This window comes from Echinops telfairi, unplaced genomic scaffold (assembly GCF_000313985.2).
Source record: "Echinops telfairi isolate 266 unplaced genomic scaffold, ASM31398v2 ScPeMD7_7427;HRSCAF=8465, whole genome shotgun sequence".
NCBI lineage: Eukaryota > Metazoa > Chordata > Mammalia > Afrosoricida > Tenrecidae > Echinops > Echinops telfairi.
Genome location: NW_022111327.1, coordinates 12,280,578 through 12,304,157, shown reverse-complemented (window position 1 = coordinate 12,304,157; position 23,580 = coordinate 12,280,578). Strand labels below are relative to the sequence as shown.

The 23,580-nt window shown below is 38.4% G+C and overlaps 1 protein-coding gene across 1 annotated transcript in view; it reads left to right on the top strand.

The window, feature by feature from the left end:
- LRCH2 (leucine rich repeats and calponin homology domain containing 2) overlaps window positions 1-23,580 on the top strand; it is a gene marked incomplete at its 5' end in the record, with an annotated part of 125,130 nt that overhangs the window by 77,706 nt on the left and 23,844 nt on the right. Inside the window, 2 exons of the mRNA XM_045298552.1 lie at window positions 4,191-4,298; window positions 15,323-15,388. Of these exons, the coding sequence (XP_045154487.1) occupies window positions 4,191-4,298; window positions 15,323-15,388 (174 nt within the window). The remainder of the gene's footprint in view (window positions 1-4,190; window positions 4,299-15,322; window positions 15,389-23,580) is intronic.

The window sequence follows — 23,580 nt, the reverse complement described above, 5'->3', positions numbered from 1 at the left end:
AGAGGCAGTTGTGCTAAAACAACAAACAAATTTGTCTTGGAAGAAGTACAGCCAGAAAGCACCTTAGAAGGAAAGATTGTGGGACTTCGTGTCACATATTTTGGGCATGTTATCAGGAAAGACTAATCCCTGGATTAGGCCATCACACTTTGGAAAATAGAGGGTCAGCAAAAAGAGGAAGAGCCTCAGCAAGATGGATCCACACATTGGCTGCAACAATGGGTTCAAACACAACAGTTGTGAAGATGAAGTAGGACCAGGTATGTTTCCTTCTGTTGTATATAGGGTCGCTATGAGTAGGAGACAATTCAGTGACACCCAACAACAGCAATGACATTGGGTCAAATACATAGAACATTCCAAAGACTTGTCAAAAAAAATATTGGAAGTAGATTATTGCAGATGCAATTAGGTTAAAATGTAGTACCTTCTCATTTGAGCTCCCTTATTATCAATTTAGATTTACTCTGGTTTTAATAATTTCTGCTTTCTTTTAGATTGAGGGTTTTATCTGTTTTACTTTGCTTTTATTAGTTCTTTTAAAAAAGCATTTTATTGGGGGCTCATGCAACTCTTATTACAATCCATACATGCATCCATTGTGTCAAGCATATTTGTGCATTTGTTGCCATCATCATTCTCAAAACATTTGCTTTCTACTTGAGCCCTTGGTATCAGCTCCTCATTCCCCTCCTCCCTGCCCCCCCATGAACCCTTGATAATTTATAAGTTGTTATTTTGTCATGTCTTACACTGTCCGACGTCCCCCTTCACCCACATTTCTGTTGTCCAGCCCCCAGAGAGGAGGTTATATGGAGATCCTTTTAATTGGTTCCCCCTTTCTACCCCACCTTCCCTCCACCCTCCCAGTATCGCCACTCTCACCACTGCTCCTGAGGGGTTCATCTGTCCTGGATTCCCTGTGTTTCCAGCTCTGGTCTGTACCAGTGTACACCCTCTAGTCTAGCCAGATTTGTAAGGTAAAATTGGGATCATGATAGTTGGGTTGGGGGGCGAGGGAGGAAGCATTAAAGAACTAGAGGAAAGTTGTATGTTTCATCGTTGCTACACTGCACCCTGACTGGCTCGACTCCTCCCCTCCACCCTTCTGTAAGGGGATGTCCAGTTGCCTACAGATATTTTTTGTTTGAAAATGTTTTTCTGTATATGAAATCCAGGATAGGTAAATTTATAGAGACTGATTGGATTAATGGGAGGAAATGGGCAGCCAATAACAATGAGTACAAGAATGAAGAAAATGTTTTAAGGATGATTGTAATGATAATTGTCCTACTCTTTTTGAGGTGATTGCACTATTGTATGACATGTGAATTATATACCAATAAAATTGTTAAAAAGTATTGGAACTAATTGAAATACTTAACATTCTAATTTGCTGATTGGGTCTTAAAAGCTCGTGAGTGGCCAAAAAGGTGTATCTATTGGTCTCCTCCTGTCTGCAGAAAAGATTGGTGAAAATTAAAGAAATATAGAACCAATTAGTCGTCTATAGGCTCCCTAACTGATTTGGCCTGCTTCCCCCTTTTCAGAAAAAAAAAAAAAAAGTATTCAGCCTCTCACTGGCAATTAAAAACTTTTGTAATGTAGACTGTAATGCAGGATGAAGTCCAAGTGCCTACTTTTACAGCCTTCCTGGAACAATCCATTTCCTCTCAAGGGGTGGAATTGCTCACTTTGGGAAACACTGAAGTAGTCCAATGGACTACAGGAACATTAGTCTACAAGGCCCTCACACCAGAAAAAAACTAGTATTTTCCCATGTGGGCAATACTGCCTCTTGGGGAGTGCTGCAACAATCCAGAGGGACTGTAAGAACAAATACATACACTCTATCTTGAATTATGGTCTACATTACAAAAGGTTTTAACTGCTACAAGGTGCTGAGTAATTTCTTTTCTGCAAAGTGGGCAGTAGGCCAAATAAGTTTAAGAACCCCTGAACTAGATGGTACCTAGCATAAAGTGGGAGGAAAATGTGGAACAAAACTCTAAAATAGACCGGGAATATTGGCTGTTAGAGCCTGATGGAATCCCATAAACTATGGCCCTTAGTCACCCTTGTGATCTTGAAATGAACTCACCCCTCTGAATCAACTTTCATCAAAATAGGTCTATAAGCGGACAGTGACACTTTTTCTAAGTGCACCTTAGAAGAATCAGACATTTGAGATCCAATGGGCAGAATTTACCCAAGGACAAAGACTGAAAGAATCAGCACAGAGGGATCTACGGATACAGGAAAAACACAAGGAGGAACTGCAAGAAAGGATGCTGCATTGAGGGAATGTCGATGAACTGTTGCCTGTAAAACTAATTATCTGCTCCATAAACCTTTCCCCAGTTTACATAAAAAGTTAAAAGAAAAAGAAAAGTAACTCAAACTCACTCAAGTGTACGAGTGCCAAACCAATAATACACTTAGTCAAAAACATTGGGGAAAACTTCAGAATCTTGTTTTGGGCGATAGATTTTCAGATAGGACAGTTAAGCACCAGAGCAAAATAAAGACTAGAAATTTGGACTTCATCAAAATTGAAATCTTTTGTGTATCAAGAGGCATTATTAGGGAAATGAAAAAGCAACATGCAATATGGGCAAACAATATTTGAAAACTATCTATTAGATAAGAGTTTAATGGTCTTTGAAAATGATGATGGCAAGAAATGTACAAATGTGCTTGACACAATGCATGGATATATGGATTGTGATAAGAGCAGTACGAGCCCCCAATAAAATGATTTCTAAACAAAACAAAACAAAAAAGTGTTTAATGTCCACAATGTATGATGTACTTACAATGTAAAACTCAACAGCAAAATGTCAACTCAATTAAATAGGCAAAGGATTTGAATAAATAATTGTCCATAGAAAGTAAACAGACGGCCAATGCCCACATGAAGAAATGTTTACTATTACTAACCAATAGGGAAATGCACATCAAAACCACAGTGAGATATTACTTCCCACTCATTTCTATATAGCCAATTCCAACCTGTGGCAAATCCATGTGTATCAAAATAAACAAAGTAGTGTTTCATTGGGTTCTCAATGGTAAATGTGTCATAAATTGATTACCAAATCTTTCTTTACAGGCATCTCTGGGTACTCTGAGATTTCCAGGTTTCATATAGCAGTTAAGCAAATTAACTTGTATGTATCACCAAGAGACTCTTTTATTACAAAAATGGGTCATAAGTAATTATCAAGGAGGTGGGAAAATTGGGATCAGCACCTGCTGCTGATAGGAATAGAAATTGGTGCTTCTTAAAATGTTAAATATACTAATATGTAACCCACCAATTCCACAAATATGCAAAATTGAAAGGAGAGCCTCAATATGGTATTTGTTCATAGCTATACTATTCACAATTTGGATAGAACAATTTAAATAACCATTGCCAGAAACTGGCTAAACAAAATGTGCTACATACATGCATTGGTGTGTTAGCCAGGGTTGACTAAAGAAAAAAATTCATAGACACTCTTATGTGTATAAGAAAGAGCTTTATATAAAAGAGCAGTTGTATACTGTGAAAACATCCCAGGCCAGATCAAATCCATAAGTTCGATATTAGCTCATATGTCCATACCAATCTATGAATTCCTCTTCAGACTCACACAACACATGCAATGACATCAAATGCAGGATGATCACAGATCAGTGGGTGGAAAGTCTTATGGATCCAGTGGCAGTGGAAGCATCTCAGCACTGGCAGGAGTCTCCACGTGGTTCCTCCAGCTCCAGGGCTCCAAGCGTAGCTCCATGTGTCTTGTCGGCAGGAAGACGAAGCAGAGAGGCTATGTGTATCTGGCCTCCAGTGAGCTACTGATCTCTGTGGCACCTCCAAATGAGGTCATCAAGCTGCGACCTGATTGACAGGCTAGACTCTGCCCCTTCGAAAGTTGACACCAGATTATGTAACTACCACAATTGGAATAATACGCAGACATAAAGAGAAGTGAAGTTTTAATACGTGCTACATATGGACATGAATAAACCTCAGAAACATGCTAAGTTTTAATAGCCAGATACAACAGGTTAAATATTGTGTATCAGGGGAGCATGGGGAGTTTTCCCTTTAAGAAAGAAAGTGGTCTCTACTTCTGGAGGCCAGCATAAGACATAGTCTGCCTTTCTTTTTGGATAACCATATCTGTGTCACCTTTCAGACTTGAGAAAGAGCAGTTACTTGCAGAGGAAGAGGATGAAGATTTGAAGGAAGTAACCGATTTGAGGAAAATAGCTGCTCAGTTATTGCATCAAGAGCAGAAGAACAGGTATTCTTTTCAGTAATGAGCTTTTACATAGACAAATTGTATAATTCTTAAATTCAATGATTTAAAGATTGTCAAATCTATGAAAGTAAATTATAGGGGCCTTTTAAGACCTACTTCACGGGAAATCAACTGATAATAAGGAATACTTGGAAGGGAAATGTAAAGCTATCTACATTTAACTAAATTTTATAAACATATAGTCTTCATATTTGATATTGCCTAAGAATCTCTGTTGTATTTCTGCGTATTCATTATGCATCTGATTTCTGACATTCTCTAGTTCTGTAGCAATAGATAAATTTTAAATCGTTTTTCCCCTAAGTACTTATCATCTGTATAGTGTGCTTTTTTGGGTTAGATTCCAAATTACTTGGGTTATTTGTGACCATCTAAGCGTCCATTTGAATTTCATACTGTTTGGTTACATCGGTGTATTCATTGGCCAGGCTCACTTTGTTCTATTTCTCATTCAGAGAGCATTTCTCCCTCTGGCTAGACTTTCTCCAAGTGTACACTAATGACCATGAGAAAGACTGTGTGTGAATAAGTCAACGTTGCAAATCCATCCACAGTAAAGTAAAAGTTCTATGTGCTGCTGAGGGTGGGATGTTATTGGCATCTTCGTGTACTAGTATATTCTAGTTTTAAATAATGAATACGTAATATTTGGAGGAGAAAAGAATAATCACGGTACATTTATTGAATATTGTATTTCACTTGTTCAGAACTCCAAATACTAATTGATCATATGAGTACATTTTAGAAAGTTTAAAGTTTAAGGATATTGCAAGTTTTAAAAATACCTTTTAAAATAATTACTATTAAAAATTAATGAATGATAAAAAATGTGGTTTTTAGGGAAATATGGACAATGGCTATTATTAGATAGCCCTTTAGTATCTTTTTTGGCATCGATTCTAGAGTATAACATTAAAAAACTATAGTATAAATTAGCTTTATCCTTTGTGTATGTACATCTTTCTCCTGCACTGTGGCTGGTGGGCTTGAACCACAGACGTTTCAGTTTTTAACCCAAAGTTTTACTGACTGCTCCATCAGGGCTTCTCATATCTAATGTCTACTTGCCCCCAGTTCCCATCTTTCTTTGCGCATAACTTTCTGTCACCTCATTTACTATTTGTCTTCCAGTGTTTTCTGATGACTTATTCCTGATGAGCCTGATGGCTATTTCCGAGACTCTGTGTATTTTTACCCTAGCAGTTTAATTGACGTGTTGATAGACCCGTGGTTTCATAGGTTTGATGAAGCAAGCCACCACCTGCTGTAAAAGTTGCTTAAAAAGTAGTTTCTATTTCCTCTCCTGTGCAGGTGAAGAGATTGCATTTATCCTTTCAAACTGAGAATACTAATTTTATAAGAACTTTTAGTGACAAAAGAGGCAAGATTCTCTAAGTGTTAGAAGTATGTAACACTGCCCAGTAACCATTTTTTCTTGTACTAAAATGGCAATTGAGGACATAAATACATAAATACATGTTTTAATATTGTCATATACATGTGGTGACTTCCAAAAGTTGGTTGAATGATTCTATTATCTTTCCATTCTGTTTTTCCACGAACACTTTAAACCCCATTGTATAAGTTTTATAATCAGTACGCAATAGCAATTAGCACGGTGTCCTGTATATACTAAAAATATCAAACTGAATTCACTACCATTGAGTTGATTCTGATTCAGAGCAACTTTGTAGGTCAGGGTAGAACTGCTTCTGTGGATTTCCAAGACAGTAACTCTTTACAGCAGTAGAAAGCCTCCTCTTTCTCCCATGGAGTAGCTGGTGGTTTTGAACGGCAGCCTTGTGGATCGTAGACAAATGAGTAACCACTTTGCCACCAGGGTTTCCTTGTATATAATAGATACTCGGTATTACTGTTACACTCAGTATTACTGTTAGTTCCGAGAAGGACATCGTGTCTGGTAAGATAGGAGAAATAAAAAATAAAACCTCACTGTCACTGAGTCGGTTCTAACTCATAGTGACCCTATATAGGACAGAGTAGAACTGCCCCTGTGGATTTCCCAGGCTGTAACTCTTTAGGGGAGCAGAACGCCTCATCTTTCTTCCACGGAGTAGCTGGTGGTTTTGAACTGGTTAGCAGCCCCACTTGTTACTCACTATGTCAGAAGTTCAGTGCAAAAGAAGCCCCTTAACGAAATGGATTAGCCCAGTGGCTGCAACCATGGGCTCAAACATCAAAAACAAAACAAAACAGAAAACAGTTGCGAGGGTTGCACAGGACGGGGTAGTGGTTCATTCTAGTTCACAGAGGGTAGCTACCAGCTGGAGCCAACTAGACGACAACTAACAACAGGACTGATATTGGCTGGTTGCTTTCTTTGAACTGTTCATTTAACTAAACATTAGTTTTCCTAAGTAACATACATTTAGAAGAGTATTTCCTACGTGTCTCTGGTATTTCTCATCTTCATCCTTTTCAGATGTTGCTCTTAGCTGCCATCAAGTCAACCTCGACACATGGCAATCCCTTGCATGTAGTAGAAATAAGCTCTTTAGAGCCTTTATTGCTTGGTGTTTTGGAAGTGGATTGTCAAAATGTTCGTCTGATGGGGCTCTGGGATGACTTGAACTGCCAGCCTTCTAGTTAGTAGCCTACAGAAACCCACCTTCACTCAGTAGATTTCAAAAATAATGGAAGCACCCTCCCACGTGCGAAGTGGTCAAACAGAGACATGCCCCCTTAGTGCTCCCTGCAGCCCAGGAGGTTGGAAGTCCCACCTGTTGCCTTTGTGCTCTGTGCTAGGTGCACTGGTGGCACAGTGGAGCACTGACGACACTGGTGGCTAAGTTTTGGACTGTTGGCCACAGGATCAGTAGTTCAAATCCACCAGTTATTCCGTGGGCAAAAGATGAAGCTGTCTGCTTCCATAAAGATATATATCCGAATTCTACCTTGCAAGTCTGGCTGGACCAGAGGATGTACATTGGTACAGATAGGAACTGGAAACACAGGGAATCCAGGGCGGATGATCCCTTCAGGACCAGTGGTGTGAGTGGCGATACTGGGAGGTTAGAGGGAGCGTGGGTTGGAAAGAGGGAACCTATTATAAGGAACTATATGTGACCCCCCTCCCTGGGGAACGGACAACAGAAAAGTGGGTGAAGGGAGACGTCGAACAAGGCAAGATATGACAAAATAATAATTTATAAATTATCAAGGGCTCATGTGGGAGGGGCGAGGGAGGGGACAAATGAGGACCGAATGCCGGGGGCTTATGTGGAGAGGAAATGTTTTGAGAATGATGAGGGCAATGAATGTACAAATGCGCTTTACACAATTGATGTATCTATGGATTGTGATAAGAGTTGTATGAGCCCCTAATAAAATGATTTAAAAAATAAAAGCTGAAAAAAAAAATATATCCGTGGAAACCTTCACTAAAGTCCCTATAAATCAGAATTGACTTTATGGTACTGTGGGGTTTTTTTTGGTGAGGGGGTGGGAGGTGGCGTGTTTATGACTTTGTTTCTGCTTTCACATTTTTTTTAAATTCCCGCTTTCTTCATGACGGATCAGATATTTTACTTAAACTAACAGGCCTATTGGGAGTTGTAACATTTCTCTTTAGGCTTCCACATAATCATTGGTTTTTGGTTCTGGTTATGATTACTCTTTCATACCTTGACTGTGTATGGCCAAACTGTGTTTTAGCTAGCTATTAGTTTAATAAGGTCAGCTCTCTGCTGAAGCAAGCTATGTGTGTACTCAAAAGTGAAAAACCACTTACATGGAATTCAACAATCATTTGCTTATGACAACTTTGCCACTTGTTAGAAGAAAAAAAATTACAAAAATTATTGTAAGGTTATTACTAACTTTTTATGAATGCAACTGCCCTAGGAAAGTAACAAGAGGACTTCAACAAAGAATTAAACACAATAAAGGAGTGAGAAGTGAGCAGCAAAGAAACCGTCAAGCAGATCATTCCCCAGCTCACTCTTCCCCTACCCAATCCTGGAAAATAAAAGTGGTAAACACTTTTCAAACTGTGCCCCACTCCCCCAACGCCGCAGGAATTTTGTAAGTGTACTATGCCAGGTTTATTTACCACATGGCGCATCGCACACTTAGGAAAATACTTTGTGCAGTGTGCATGATTTTAAAAAAGATATAACTCTCTCATTTTTACATAAAAATATGTGTTCAAAGTCTGAAGTCTGCCCCCTCCACTAATTGAGTTGCATACATTAAACTCTTATATTAACAGTTTATTCGTAAAGTTTTATAAACTATCCTTACTTTGGCTGAAAATTGGAATATTTTTTCTACTTGTTTGAGTATATTGAAGTCCCTCAATAGATTACTTTAAATAGATGAAAATAGTGATTGTGGAAGTTTTAATTTTACCTTCACTATAATTTTTGTTATTAAAAATATCATTTGCCCTACCTCAAAACTACCTGAAGCTCTTTGGAGTTAGGACTGAAATTCCCTAATGGGGGAGAAAGCAAATGGTGGCCACCCCTGACTGTGGAAATGGTCCTTATATTTAGTATTTCAATGCCTCTTGTGCATTAATATAACAGGCATCTGCCTAGACAAGGATCTGCCCTCGTAAAGGAGATTACAGGAAATTTTCCCTGAGCACTAATCCCATGTTCAATGTAAATATAGCTCAATTATTTAAGAATTCAATCTGTACAAAACAACTCATGGATTTCAGTTCGCAGCTGGGCTACACTCGCAAAAAAATCCATTATCCAATCTATGCAATTGGGTAAATTATTGATGTCATCAATACAATCGCCTTATATCCCAGGGTGATCATTGACGTTTTCCTTTTTTGTTTTATGGATGTATTTGTTGTTGTTGAGCTTATTTTGTGTGTGTGTCATAAGATGGTAATATGACTGCTATAATAAACTAGAGTTGTTATTAACCTGTAGATTCAGGGCTCACACATTATTCTAGGCCTAATCCAAGAACCATTAGTTCTTATAGCATGGCCTTGTTTAATAGTCCCCTTCATGAAGAGATCATTGAAGATAAGGGTGCTACATCAAAGTGTGGTGAAGAAGGCAGATGGCACCCAGCTATCAATTGGACAGAGGTCTTTTTTTAAAATCATTTTATTAGGGGCTCATACAACTCCTATCACAATCTATACATACATCAGTTGTGTAAAGCGCATTTGTACATTCATTGCCCTCATCATTCTCAAAACCTTTCCTCTCCACTTAAGCCCCCGGCATTCGGTCCTCATTTTTCCCCTCCCTCCCCGCTCCCCTCTCCCTCACGAGCCCTTGATAATTTATAAATTGTTATTTTGTCATATATTGCCCTGTCCGACGTCTCCCTTCACCCACTTCTCTGTTGTCCGTCCCCCAGGGAGGATAGAATTCTTAACAGCTTGTATTCAAACAAGCAACCATCAAAATGAGGAGTCAACCAAGCCCACATGTCAGAAGCACACCAGTTTGTGGGATCCAAAGATGACAATAACAAAATTCCAATATGATGAAGGGAAAAGTATCAAAGATAAAATTGTGAACACCCAATTTGTGGAAGGCTTAAGAGGACAGTGGGAGTCCAAAATCCATCTGCAGAGTATCTAGTCAGGTTAATCCACTGGCTGAACCCCCCTGTACACAGGCTAGGGACTCCAAAAGCCTTACTATCAGACAGAGATTATTTAAACTTGATTATGGTGGATCAAACTATGTCTAATATGGTACTTGGCCAGTTGACCTCCCTCTTGAGCCAACCTGAATTTTGCTCAAGTCTTAAATAGTTCTTGCTTGTTCCATGGGAGAAATTTCTTCTCCGGCTTTTTAATATTGCTGATGACTCTTTATTTTTATCTTTATATTATTATTATTACTTTCTTTCTGTTTCATTGTGTTTTGGTTTTATTGTTTCTGTTTGGTTTCCCAATTGATGGAGCACAGAAGGAGTGGATGCATAGAGACACTACGGAAGCAGTGGATTTGGGGGCACTGGACGTGTGAAAGGTGTGGGAAATTGAGGAATAAATAGTGAATGTGGGAGGGAGTATTCGATCTGACTGTGATGATGTATAACCAAGTGTTTTAAAAATATTTTAACTGTGTAAGTGTACGATATGTGCATTTTATGTCAATAAATCTATTTAAAATGAAATTAAAAATTAAGCAAATTAAAATCTAATTTTAAAAACCTATTTGGAAAATAATATAGCTCTAAAAATTACTTTGCCAATTTTCTGAAAATGCATCAGCCTTGCTTATGCGTTTAGTATCAGGCAATGGACTATTTCTTAAACTGAGAGTCTTATCGTGGAGCTTAATAAGCGTATATTTAGCTGGTGTCTTGAAGTTTGTTTGGTTATCTTAGACTACAGTTACATGTATGCTTTTGCCATAAATAGCTTCAATTGACTGGTTAAACATTGCATGTTCATTCTTGCTATCCTTATAGCATTTTCTGTTGTCTTTCCTTTTAATAATTAATTTTTTTTTTCATTTTGGAAAGATGTGCTATTGAGTATTACATGTATACTTGAGTATAAGCCGACTCAAATATCAGCCGAGGCACCTAATTTTACCATAAAAACTGCATAAAAAATGTGCTGAAAAACTCGGCTTATTCATGAGTACATATGGTATGTAATAAAGCCCAATAACAAAGCACAATTACCAAACATATATAATTGTAATGTAATGAAAGGTCATGGAATACAAAATCAAAATAATTGTTTTGATTTAGAATTAGAGACATTATGTACATTACCTGTTTCGTGTGATTTTTATTTGATTATAGGACTTTCAATTTGAGGAGCACCTGGTTTGTGAAAACTAATTGAGAGTGTTCTCTGCCCTTGAAATCTCTCCCTTCTTTCTTTTCTGCTTGCTTTACTAATGATTTCCCTGCCCTCTCCCAAAACGTCTGTTTTAATTCTCCCATTTTGGGTTTTAGTTGATGTATATGAATTGTGAATCCAGGTGAAAGCCTTTATGTTCCAGAACACCATTCAGGGAAAACTCATCCAGAGGGCCAGAGCAGTGGGACATGTGTCAAGGTGTCTAGAGTTTGTGGAAGCCTTACAAATTCAGGAGTCAGGTTACTGCAACTGAGTTGTATAGTCTTATGCTTAAAATATAATACTGGTAACTCGATTAGGGAAATGTGTTCATAGTCTAGAGTAGATAATAGATAAAAATAGTACTTCAGAGTTAAAACTTTAATTCTTCGTAGCAAAATTTCACATGGAGGCATTTTCAAATCCATATTTCACAGGTAAGTTAATATCAACTTCTTTTTTCTTGCTCCAATATGATGCATAAACCCAAAATCAAACTCACTGCCATTGAGTTGACTGCAACTCATATGGACCCTAAAGGATAGACTAGAATTTTCCCTGTGGGTTTTCGAGGTGATAACTCTTTATGGGAGTAGAAAGACTAGTCTTTCTCCCGTGGAGCAGATGATGGTTTTGAACTAACATTGAGGTTAGCAGCCCAAGATACAACCACTACACCACTAGGGCTCCTTAATATGATGCATACAAGTCAGTCATCACAGCAGTAATCTGAGTGTGGTGGTCCAGGGAGGGATTCACACAGTGTAGCGAAGAATATGTGTACACTGTCCTTCTCTCAAACTCTCCCCACCCACCACCAATTCTGATATTCTCTTAGGGAAATATTCAGTGTTCATCTTACCTTTATAATCAGTCTTTTAAAAATATTGTTTTCCTTATAATCCTAGACATTTCCTGATCACAATTCTTCTACCAGTGGAGATTCAGTTTTAGTGTATGCCATACAAAGAAAAATAAAAGCATCCTTGATCCAGACATTGTACGATGTAAAGCTACACTGCCTTGTGTCTGATTTGGATACTTGTCCTTTGCAGCTAACTGTCTTCCTCCTAATTCAACTATTAGAGTCACCGTCCTAAGGAAATCAGGGGTAATAGAAATTGGTTTCTTTATGTTAACCAGATTTGTGCAATTATCCTTGTACTTAGTTCATTATGTCTTTTATTAGTCTTATTTAGCTCTGCAGTAAAGTCCTTATATCTGTGGATTCTTTTGATAGTTGTTATCTGAATATTTTAAATAAAAGGCAGATCATTTACCCTTTACAAGGGTAAGTGTTGAAATATTGCTAAAAAATTGTAGGAAACTTTATTAAATAAAAAGATCAATGAGTGAAGCTGTTTTTTTCTCACCATAGCCTCCAACTAGGTCTGTATACTTCCAAAGGTGGTATTTTCATCTCTCGGTTCTTCCTTGAACATTTCTGGGCTCTTTGTTTTACAGCAAATCAAAATGGCAGTTTGGGCATCCTCCAGGGACGCAAATTGTGTCCCTTTTGAACATGAGTTTGAGGAACATAAATAATTCTTGAGGGGCACGATCAGAGTTGTAGGGTGGATGGAGTAAGTCTTCCCAATTAAATTCTCATAGGATCACCTTTCCTACCCTTGGAGAAGGAGTAGGTACATTGTCCTGATGAAAAAAATCCTTGGTGAAACTCTTCGCCCTTCTCCTCACCAATCATTTTCAGTTTTCTTAAAACTTCTTCCTCATAAGCCTATTAGGATTGTTCTGTGTCCCTCAAGAAAAATCTATCCAGGTTACCCCTTTTGAATCCCCAAACAGTCACTGCCACCTTCTAAGTTGACCTTTCTGCCTTAAATGTAACTACCACAGCAGACCCCCTCGGAAGCCACTGTTGGATTGGGCGTGTTTCTCAGAGGGCACCCAAATCAGACAAAGTTGTGTAGACTCTACAAATGGATTTTAGGCTTCAATTGTCTGTTCACAATTTAAGCTCTGATGTTACTCCCTCCTTTAGATTTGGAGTATATTGTTTACAACCCTTGGATCACACAGGCTGGTGTGTTTCTTCCATGTGGACTTAGTTGATGCCTCACTTAGATGCCTGCATGTTTGCAAACAAGTCTTTAAGACCCGAGATGCTCTTCTTTCTTCACCACACTGCTGTTTCGCCCATATTTGCAGTGATCCTTTTATGAGGATAAGCATCAAGCAAGGTCATGTCATATGCACTCATTGTGGAAGTCCAAAATCCATTCATGTAGCTATGGTTTATATATGTCTCTAGTTCACCTTAGAGATAGCATCGTCATTTTATGTTAGGGAACATTATCAGTCATCCCCCAGAGGCATCTCTCCCACTGCCATCAAGTCAGTGCCAACTTACAGAGACTCTGTGGGAAGGATAGAACCACCCCATGAATCTCTTAGCCTACAAATCTTCATAGGAGTGGAGAGCTTAATCCTTCCCCCAAGGAGCTGACTGGTGGTTTTGAACTGCTAACCTTTCAGTTAGCAGCCCAATGTGTAATCACTTTGCTTCGATAGTATCATTAGTTTAGCCATTGGTATGGAATTTGAAACATTGTCAAGAAAAGGAACTTACACAAATATTGGACAGCTATGAACCCCAATACAGGAATCGTTGACTTGTACAGATTAAACACTTAAGTGACTGGGCACTACATGAGCAACAGGTTGGTGATAGGGCAAATCTTCCAATAATATTCACTCACAGCAGCAGAGCCATGCTTACCAAATGAATACATCTCAAAATGAAGCAAGGAGGGCATTAAAATAGTACCTGTATGGTATTTCTGGGACACCATTCATTGGGCACCCTTAAATAACAATATTTTTATTCATCTTCATATATTAATGAACTTTAAAATAGAAAATCAATACTGAATGAATAATAAATGTTATTTATGCAAATAAAGAAAATACTTAATCCATAATTTTTTTACTTTGAAGTCAATATATACAGTCATATAAAATTAACAAACAGCTCTCTTTTTTTTCGAGGATTAAAAGTTTTATTAAGCAAAAATATCAAAATGTGAAGCTACTGTTTCTTAATACTTTTATTGACATAATTTACATAGCACACAACTCAATGGTTTAATCATAGTAAGCAATTATCCTCACAATTTTAGAACATTTTCTTCTTTTTTGTACTCATTATTATTCATTCCCTATTTTCCCCTAACCTCTTCTGCCATAACCCTAAGAAACTGTTCATTCAATTACTGTCTCTGTAGATTTACCTATCCTGGATTTCATATACAGAAAACATACCCAAAACAACAAAAACTACAAAAACGCAGAAAATAGTAAAAACTCAAATAAAACAAACTCCCTGCCCTCAGGTCAGTGATGATTCATAGCAAACTTATAGTAGTTACCCCTTGAGCTGCATAAGCAGGGTTCACATTTTGAACCTCTAGCCACTCTGCAGGAGAAAGATGGGACTTTCCCCTCCTGTAAACAGTTAGGGTCTCAGAAACTCGCAGGGGCAGAGGGCCGCTATGTGTATATATTAAATACTAGAACAAATTTAAAATGGGTCAAATGGAAGTACAAGTCATAAGGTGTTAAGTTTTAGCCTAATTACATCTGCATTAATCCACTTTATAATCAGCACTCTGATAGCAAAACTCAAACAGCTTTCTCTTACACTGGTTTGTTTTCCTTCTTTTGGTTCCTCTAAATATAAACCAAAAATATTTACTATAAGTTTTACAAGCTTGAGTGTGTTTGTTTTAATAATTGAACTTTAACCCTGGTTTTGCAATGAAAATCAAAGTTTATTATTTGGTCTTAGTGAAATGATTATTATTTTATTGTAATATCTGCATACCTCATACCATGTAATGGGGAAATTAAATTAATCATGATGTTACCCAAAACATCTTTTATCTTTTTATCCTCTGTCTCAACCAGAGTTTACATCTGCAAAATTTTAGTAAAGATTATAAAAGAAGATACGTGGAATAATTGAGGAGCTTTATTCCTTTTAAGAATTCATTGTGCTTATGGGCATCTTATCTAACTAATATTTAAATCTTGTTTTCTAGCATAGACTTTCATGGGCCAGATGCAGTTATTTTATTATTATTGTTAAGATATTATATCGCTTGTGTTGTATTGTGCATTTTCACATGCTGTACATAGACGCTCTTAAATATATATTTAAATTAATGTGTTGATTTATTTCTAGGATTCTTAGTCATTCAACTTCTGTCACAAGAAACAAGCCAAAACAAACTGTGGATGGCGACAAAAGGTATGAAAGGTCTTAGTCCTTGTGTTTAGTATTTACAATAAAACTTGATCATCAGTGAAAGAAAGATTTAACTTTAAACAATAATGTCATTTTAATGTGACCATATTATTTAAAGAGGAAATGTGCTGCAGCACAAGTTAAATTTTTTTAAAATCTAAACAACATTAAAAATGTTTTCAGATACTTCAATTGATTGATTGTGTGTGTATGTGGGTGTGTGCAGACCTATAGGTTGTCTTGATGACAGGATCCTTCTATCATTTCAGCATATATTTGTTTTTTTTTAACTGCCTGGAATTAGGCTTTTCTTCATTATCAAATATGCTTATTCTCCATGCTGCTGTTCATATTTTTAATTTCTTTTAATTTGGTTTTTACTGAATTCTTTTATATGAATATGTGGTCAAAGTTCACTTATAGGAATTCTAGAAGAGTCATAGGAACCTTTTAAAGTTTCTACTTAATTTTTTTGGTGAGTTTTAAATTTTGCATTAGGCTCTACTCTGGAGTCAGTACTTTGGGTTATAGAGCTTCCAGGCTTGAGAAATACCAGAGGGAGGATTAACATTTGTTTAATGGGCGTTACATGTGAACTTCTGAGTGCTTTGGATTATTGTTTCACTGAGTTCTGTAAAGAGACGTTTGCATTTTACATTATTTCATTTGCACTTTTTTCATCTTTATCTCAGCCCATTGAAAGGACTTTGTTGAGTTCCCTATCAGATAGTTCCAATGTCATTTCTTACTCAGAAAGCCTTTCTTACCTTGTTGGTCAGTCACTGATTTGAGCCACTTTGTCTTGTTTCTTCTTGTGAATTTAAATTGTCTGTTGTCTCTGAGACATGGTGTTTCTGTGTGTGTCTGTAATTGATCATTTATACTGGTGTGCTCTTAGGCACTCCGCACCTGTGGGCCGTATCGAATGTGTGTGTTCAGTTCTCTGTTCACTGTTCCTTCCTGTAGCACAGTTAAGAGCAGGTCTGGCTGGTATTGGCCACTGCCTGTCATGGATCAGGTGGCACAGGATGAGGCTGCAGGAGCAATGGGTACAGCTGAGCCAAGTAGCTATCTTGGCTGTCTTCTGTTAGAGGCGACAAGTGGGGGGGGGTGTAAAAGGAAAGGGGGAAAATAAGAAAAAGCAAAAATAGAGGAAAAAGGCAAGCATGGGAAAACTGGCAAACAGTAAAGTGAAGAATTTAGGAACTAAAAAGGAAAAAGAAATGAAAATAAATATAAGGGAAGAGGGACAAAAGAAAGAAACAGATGGGAAGAGAGAAAGGAAAGAAACCGATAGAGAAACAAGGAAATAAAGAAGGGTGGAGGTAAAAGAAAAGAAAGAGAAGAAAGGAAAAGGAAAGGCGGAGAACGGATAAAAGAACAAGGGAAGGGAAGGGAAAAAGGGGTGGGGGTGGGGGGGGTGGTGGATACCTAAAGCAAACCAAGAAGAAAACTGAGAGAGGCTCAAGGGTATGGGAAGAAGGGAGAAGGAGTCCTTACCTCTTAGTTGGTGTCTGGGGTCTGAGCACCTGATCAAAAGTAGTTTGTGCCTGCTCAGAGTGTGACAGAGGTCAGGGTGCATGTTCCTGGAAGGGACTCTTTTGTGCCCAGGGAGAAGCGGGACAGGTAGCTTGTTCTGGAAATAATTCTTTCCTGCCCGGGATTTGCCAATGATAGGCCATTCATTTGGCACTGAGCATTCTACTGGTCTGATGAGGCCGTGTTTACATGCCTCCAGATGTAGAGCTGGTGCACCTAGTGTCCCATCCATGAAGGTGAGGTTCCAACGTCAGGCAGATCACTGGCTGTGCAAGATGGTGGGTGTCACCAGCTGCTGGGTCGGTGAGAATGTGAGCTGGTCATGCTTCTGGCCACCAAGAGGGTGTCAGGAACAAAGGGAGCAGCTCACTTTTCTGATCACCAGCCTCTACTTTGGGAACCTGTGCTGTCAGGTTGCTACCTTGACTGAATGCTACTTGCAAAAGTTCAAGATGGCCCTGCTGTGTCAGGCCAGCTGACAATTAATTTACGTATTCATTTTGTCGGTCTGCTTCCTCACTGCTTCTGCTCAGTTTTCTCCTCCATTTAGTATTGAATCCACTCCTCTGTCTGTTCCTCTGAAACTCAGAATTCAACGATTGGCATGTATGTCTATTTCACTTGGTCTCGCGAGTCTGTTGTAGAGGGTCCAGGTAGCATGTCTAGCTAGTCTGCCATCTTGCCAGAAGTCACTCACTTAATCCTCACAATAACCTAGTGCTGGTGTGGCTGTTGTTTTCTCCAGCATATGGATGCTCAAACTGCGAAACAGGCTGATCTCATAACTTACTGAATACTGTACCACACACATAACAGTAAGTGGTAGAGCCAGGATTCAAACGATCTGGCTTAAGAACCACAAGTCTATCTATCCCGTGCTAACAAGAACACTTTGCTTCCTCTAGATCCATACATCCCACTGAGCATCTACTCCTAGATTCTCTACAGTCCAAACTGTACTTATTTTTTACCCCAAACTGACATCTCCTATATACCCAGAGTGACTGTGTTACTATATCAGTGTTTCCCATAGTGGGTAATAACACCCTCGACTGGAATGCTGGAACGATCCAGGGTGGCTACAAAAGCAAATGCCTACACTTTATCCTAGTTGTGAGCTTCAGAAAAAAAGTTTTCCCTTGCCAAGGGAGTGCTGAGTAATTTATCATCTGAAAAGGGGAGCAGTAGGCCAAATATATTTGGAAATCTTATATGGTCACCTAAATCAGCTACTTTAGGATCCTTAGACTCTGTTCTCTCTCATACATCCCTCCCAATCCTGTCAATTACAAAAAAAATGTATAGCTTCTTAATACTTTTATCTATCTACCCTGACTCTCTATCCCTATTTCAGTTGTTTTGGTTCAAGCCCTCTAGCCATACTCTTCCCACCCCAGATTAATTCAGAAGCCCTCAAACATGTTTACCTGCTGTCATATATATCTTCCATCAGAGTGACATAAAGCACAAATCTTTCTGTGGTAGCTGTTCTCTAAAACTTTTAGGGTAAAGCTTTAAATGTTTTGTCTAAGCCATAATGCTATAGTAAATTTCTGTCTCCCTCAAGAACAGTATCTAATGCCATTCCCCACTGACAGCCTTTGTAGGTAGGAACACTGCTTCTTTCTTCAGGTCAGTGTGGTTTTTTTTTATCTCTGGTCCATGCTGACCTCTCTACTGGGATTCCTTTCCCGTCCCTTTCTCCGTTTAGTATTTCAGAATGTAGTTCATGCACGAGATGACATTGCATGGCAGAGTCTAGGAACATTCATCTCTCTCCAATGTTATTTAATTGGATTTGAATATGCAGTCTCATTTGAATACTGATTCTGTTGTATTGCGTATTTGTTCCTGATTGTTTTCTGTTACTGATGTTCTCCTGAAGTTCCTTTCGTTTCCCCTTAAGCATCCTCTCAGGGTACCTAACTTTCCCTTGAGAAATCCTCAACCATCCAAACCTCAAAACCGTGGCCTGCGTTTCCAGACTGTCTTCTGCACTTCTGATCTTCAAAAGTTGAACCCAATTCTTTCCATAAAACAAAACAAGTCCTTTTTCTTTATTCCCGATTAAAAGAGTAATATAATTTTATTGTTGAAGAATTAGAAAATTCAACAAAAATAAAGAAAAAACTAACAAACCATTACCCATTATTTCATTCCTCAGAGATGATGAACCTTAGAATTTGGAATATTTTCTTGCAGACCATTTTTCTCTATATGTGCATAAAAATTTGCATGTACATATATTTATGTGTGCAGCTTCATATACATTCAATATGCTCTCAACACTTCCAATTGGATGTCTAATAGGAATTCCAAACTTAACTGTCCAAAAGGAATCTCTTTATCACACTCCTAACGCCCTTAAACCTATTCTTTCTACTTTCTTTCCCATTTTAGAGAAAGTGAATTCCTACTTGTTGCTCAGCTCAGCCACTTTACAGTAATCCTAAACTGATTACTTTCTTTGGAACACCTTATCTAACTTATTAGCAAATCTTATTTACCTTTGAAATATATCCAGACTTTGAACACCTCTCAACACCTCCACTTATACCACCCTATTGTTGTTATTGTTAGGTACCAGCAAGTTGTATGTACAACTGAATAAAACATACCCGATTCCAAGCCATCCTCAACCTCACAATTGTTGTAGCCCCTGTCGAGAGTCTTCCTTTTTTTCACTGCCCTTGACCAAGCATGATGTTCTTGTCCAGCGAGTGCGCTCTCCAGACAACTTGTCCAAAGTATGTGAGACAAAATCTTGCAATCCATGCTTCTAAGGAATCTTCTGGCTGACTTCTTCCAAGCCATGGTTGTTTCTTCCTTTGGACGTCCATGGTACTTTCAATAGTCTTTACCAGCACTGTAATTCAAATGCATTGATTCTTCTTTGGTCTTCCCTAGTTAATGTCCAACTTTCACTTGTATATGGGGGCCATTGAAAATCCCTTGGCTTGAGACCAGGTGCATCTTAGTCCTAAAGTAACATCCTTGCTTTTCAATACTTTGAAGAGATCTTGTGTAGTGAATTTGCCCAATGTTCTTTGAAGTGGACAACCTTTCAACCTCATTTATGCCATCTATAAAACATGAATAATAGTATCTACTTCAGGTAGGTTAATATAAGCTTAAAATAGTATTTATTGCCAAATAGAGATAGTTTCATATATATAGTTAGTTGTTGGAGCATTATTTTAATAAACTTTCTTTCTACACTTCTGTTTTCTTTTTTAAACGTACTTAATTAATTATTTAAAAAATTTTGTTTCCTTCCGTTTTCTTATCTCTCTTCTCAGTCCTTTTTTCAGGTCTCAGCCTCTTCTTTATTCAAAAGAGAAATAGCTCTGTAGGCATTTCCCCTCCTCACATTAAAAAAAAAAGATTTCACTGGCACCTAATCTTTTAAATAGAGGAAATCATAATATAAAGAACACCTGTTTTTGTGAGGCAGATGTGGAGAATGGAATCCTCATTCATTACAGGTGGGAAGGCAAAATGGGACAGCTACTGCGGAAAACATTCTGGCAGCTGCTTTAAAAGATAAGCATAGTATTACTATCTGACGCAATAATCTGAACCCTGTATACTCAAAAGAATTGGAAGTAGGAACAAAACCGGAAACCTGTACATCCATGTTAACTATCACACTATTCATAATAACTGATAGATGGAGACAGTAAAGTGTTCATCAACAAATGAATGCATCAATAAAATCATATACATACAATGGAGAAATGAGCTCCTGATATATGCTACAATATAAATGAACCTTGATAATATTATGTTGAATAAATAAGCCACTCACCAAAGAAAAACTATTGTATGACCCACTTATGTGGAGCAGTCAAATGTATACAGACCAGAGCTTATTAGTGACTATCAGGGCTAGAGGTAGAGAGTCATTAATTGAGAAGCTCTGAGTTTCTTTTAATGGTGGTGGAATAATTAGTGAAAGGCTAAGTGGTAATGATTGCACAACATGAAAAGTGTAATCGATGTCATTGAACGGTACATTTAAAAGATGTTGAATTGGAAAAAGTGTTATGTGAGAGTACATTAAAAAAGCATTGCCATAAACCCTCTATTTAGGATTAAATTTTTCTGAAGGTGATATTTCCATTTCCCAAAGAATTCTGCGCACTTGAATTTACACCTGATCAAAACAACAGTTTCAGCTTGCTTGAGGGACTCAGATCATGTTTCTTTTCAGTGTTATTTGCTATTGGGGAGCAAAAAGAGGGGTAAATGGGGCAAGATCAAGGCTGTAGGGTGGATGGGATAAAGTTTCCCAACAAAATTCTTGTAGGACAGCCTTTACTACCCATGAACAAGGGAGGTACCTGGTGATGAAAAAAAATTTCCCCAGTGCCCCTTCCCTGGCCTATTCTCATCCATACGGTTGTCCATTTTCTTAAAACTGCTTAATAAGCCATCATTGTCCTATGTCCTCTGAGAAAATATATCAAGATTACCTTTTGGAATACTTAAAAATAATTACTATAACCTTCCAAATTGACCTCTCTGCTTTGAACTTAACTGGTCCAGGTGCGGACCCTGAAAGCCACTGTTTTGATTGGACTTTTTGGGAAGGTACCCTCAAAAGACTAAGACAAGAGTATTACTGATCATAAAGACAGGTTTTGTTTGGCATAAACCTGTGGATAGATGAACTGTAACCTCGTCAGCATCATTTTTCTTTTTATTTACCTGGTATTAGGAACCTAAAGTTTGCCCCTATTTTGGCTTTGATCTTTATACTTGTATGCTTTACATTTAGGTCTTTGTTGCATTTTGAGTTATTTTTTGGCTATGGTGTAAAATATTAGTCCTGTTTCATTTTTTCTGCAAGTTGATGTTCTGTTTTTTTAGTATATTTGTTAAAGAGACTGTTTCCTTCCCATTTAATGAGTTTGGGCTCTTTGTCAAGGACCAGATGCCCATAGGTGGACAAATTTATTTTTCGGTTCCCAATTCTGTTCCATTGGTCTGTGTCGCACCTGTACTGGGTTGTTTGAATGCTAGAGCTGCGCAGTAGGTTTTGAAGTTAAAAAAAAAAAGTCTCCTACTCTGTTCTTCGGTTGTAGTAGTGTCTTTTCTTTCCATTTAAAGTTGGTGATCCTCAGACTGAAACCCCGCCCAATTCCTGCTAGCTTCATAGTTGTGCCCATAGTTGGTGTTGCTGGGTAAGGGCAGAGAGGACTTGGAAAGAGCAGGGACGAGAGGGGTGGAGCTGGAAGGTGTGAGCCCGGCTGGGAGCAAAGGGGCGGGCCAACATGAGCGGGGCGGGTGGAGAGTAAAAGAGAAAAGTGGGCGGGAAAGAGAGGAGCTGGGATTCAGAGCGGGATCCGGAAAGGGAGGAGGGATACTGGCTGGGAATCCCTGGGACCAACGTCCAAAGCCAAGCCCTGCGTGCTAACCGGAAGGTTCCCAGATTGGCACAGTGACTGCAGCAATGAGCTCAAATTAAACAATTGTCAGTGTTTCATTCTGCTGTATGTCTGGGGCTCTGAGAGAACAGACTGCACAGCACCTAATAACAGCATTGCGAAATACACAGGAGTCCTGGAAGTTCGTAATGTTTGGCACCATCGGTCCATCCTGACTCCCAGGGACCCTATGTACAAAGGAACACAATACCGCCCAGTCCTGCGTGCTCCCTGATGGCAAAGTGGTTAAGTGCTTGGCTGGTTAAGCTCCACGTGTCAAACCCAGCTTCTGCTCTGTGTGAGAAAGATGGGTGGGGAGAGGAGAGGAGGAAGGGGAAACCTATTGCAATAATCGACACGTAACCAGCCACGTAACCAGTCACCCCCAGGGGGAGGAACAACAGAAACCATGGGGGACAGTGGTTGGTGTAAGATATGAAAATAATAATAATTAATAATTCATCAATGGGTTACAGGGGGGGAAGGGAGGGAAAAATAAAGTTGGTGATAAGTTTTTCCATCTCTTAAAAAATGTGGATGGGATCTGGATAGGTATTGCATTATATCTATACATAAAAAACAAACAAACAAACCCTTACTGCCATTGAGTCTATGTGGACTCGTAGCAACACTACAGGACAGGGTAGAACAGCCCCTGTGAGTTCCGAAGATTCTAACTCTACAGAAGTAACAAACCTCATCTTTCTCGAATTGCTGACCTTGCAGTTAGCAGCCTAACAAGTAACCACTACTCCATAGCTTTCTCATAATGTTAACTCTTTCTGCCCATGAGAATGAGTTTTTCTTCCTTTAGGTAAGTCTCTTGATTTCTTGCAGTAGTGTTTTGTAGTTTTCTATGTTTAGTCTTTTGTATCTCTGGTCAGTGTTTTCCTAAGTATTGAATCTTTTGAGTAGTTGCAAATGATATTGTTTTTCAGATTTTAATTTAGAGTTCTCTTTCTTTGTGTAGAGGAAATGATAGATTTTTATATGTTGATCGTGAACCCTGCCAGTTAGTTCCAGTAGTTTTGTTGTTGTTTAGTATCTGGGATTTTCGATGTATAGGATCTTATCTGCAAATCGAATTGAAAAAAAAATTCTTTACCTATTTGGATACTTTATATTTCCTTTTCTTGCCTCATTGCTCTAGATAGGACTCCCAATACAATATTAAATACTTAAAAAGAAAACAAAACACTAAACCCACTGCCACAGAGTCAACTCTGA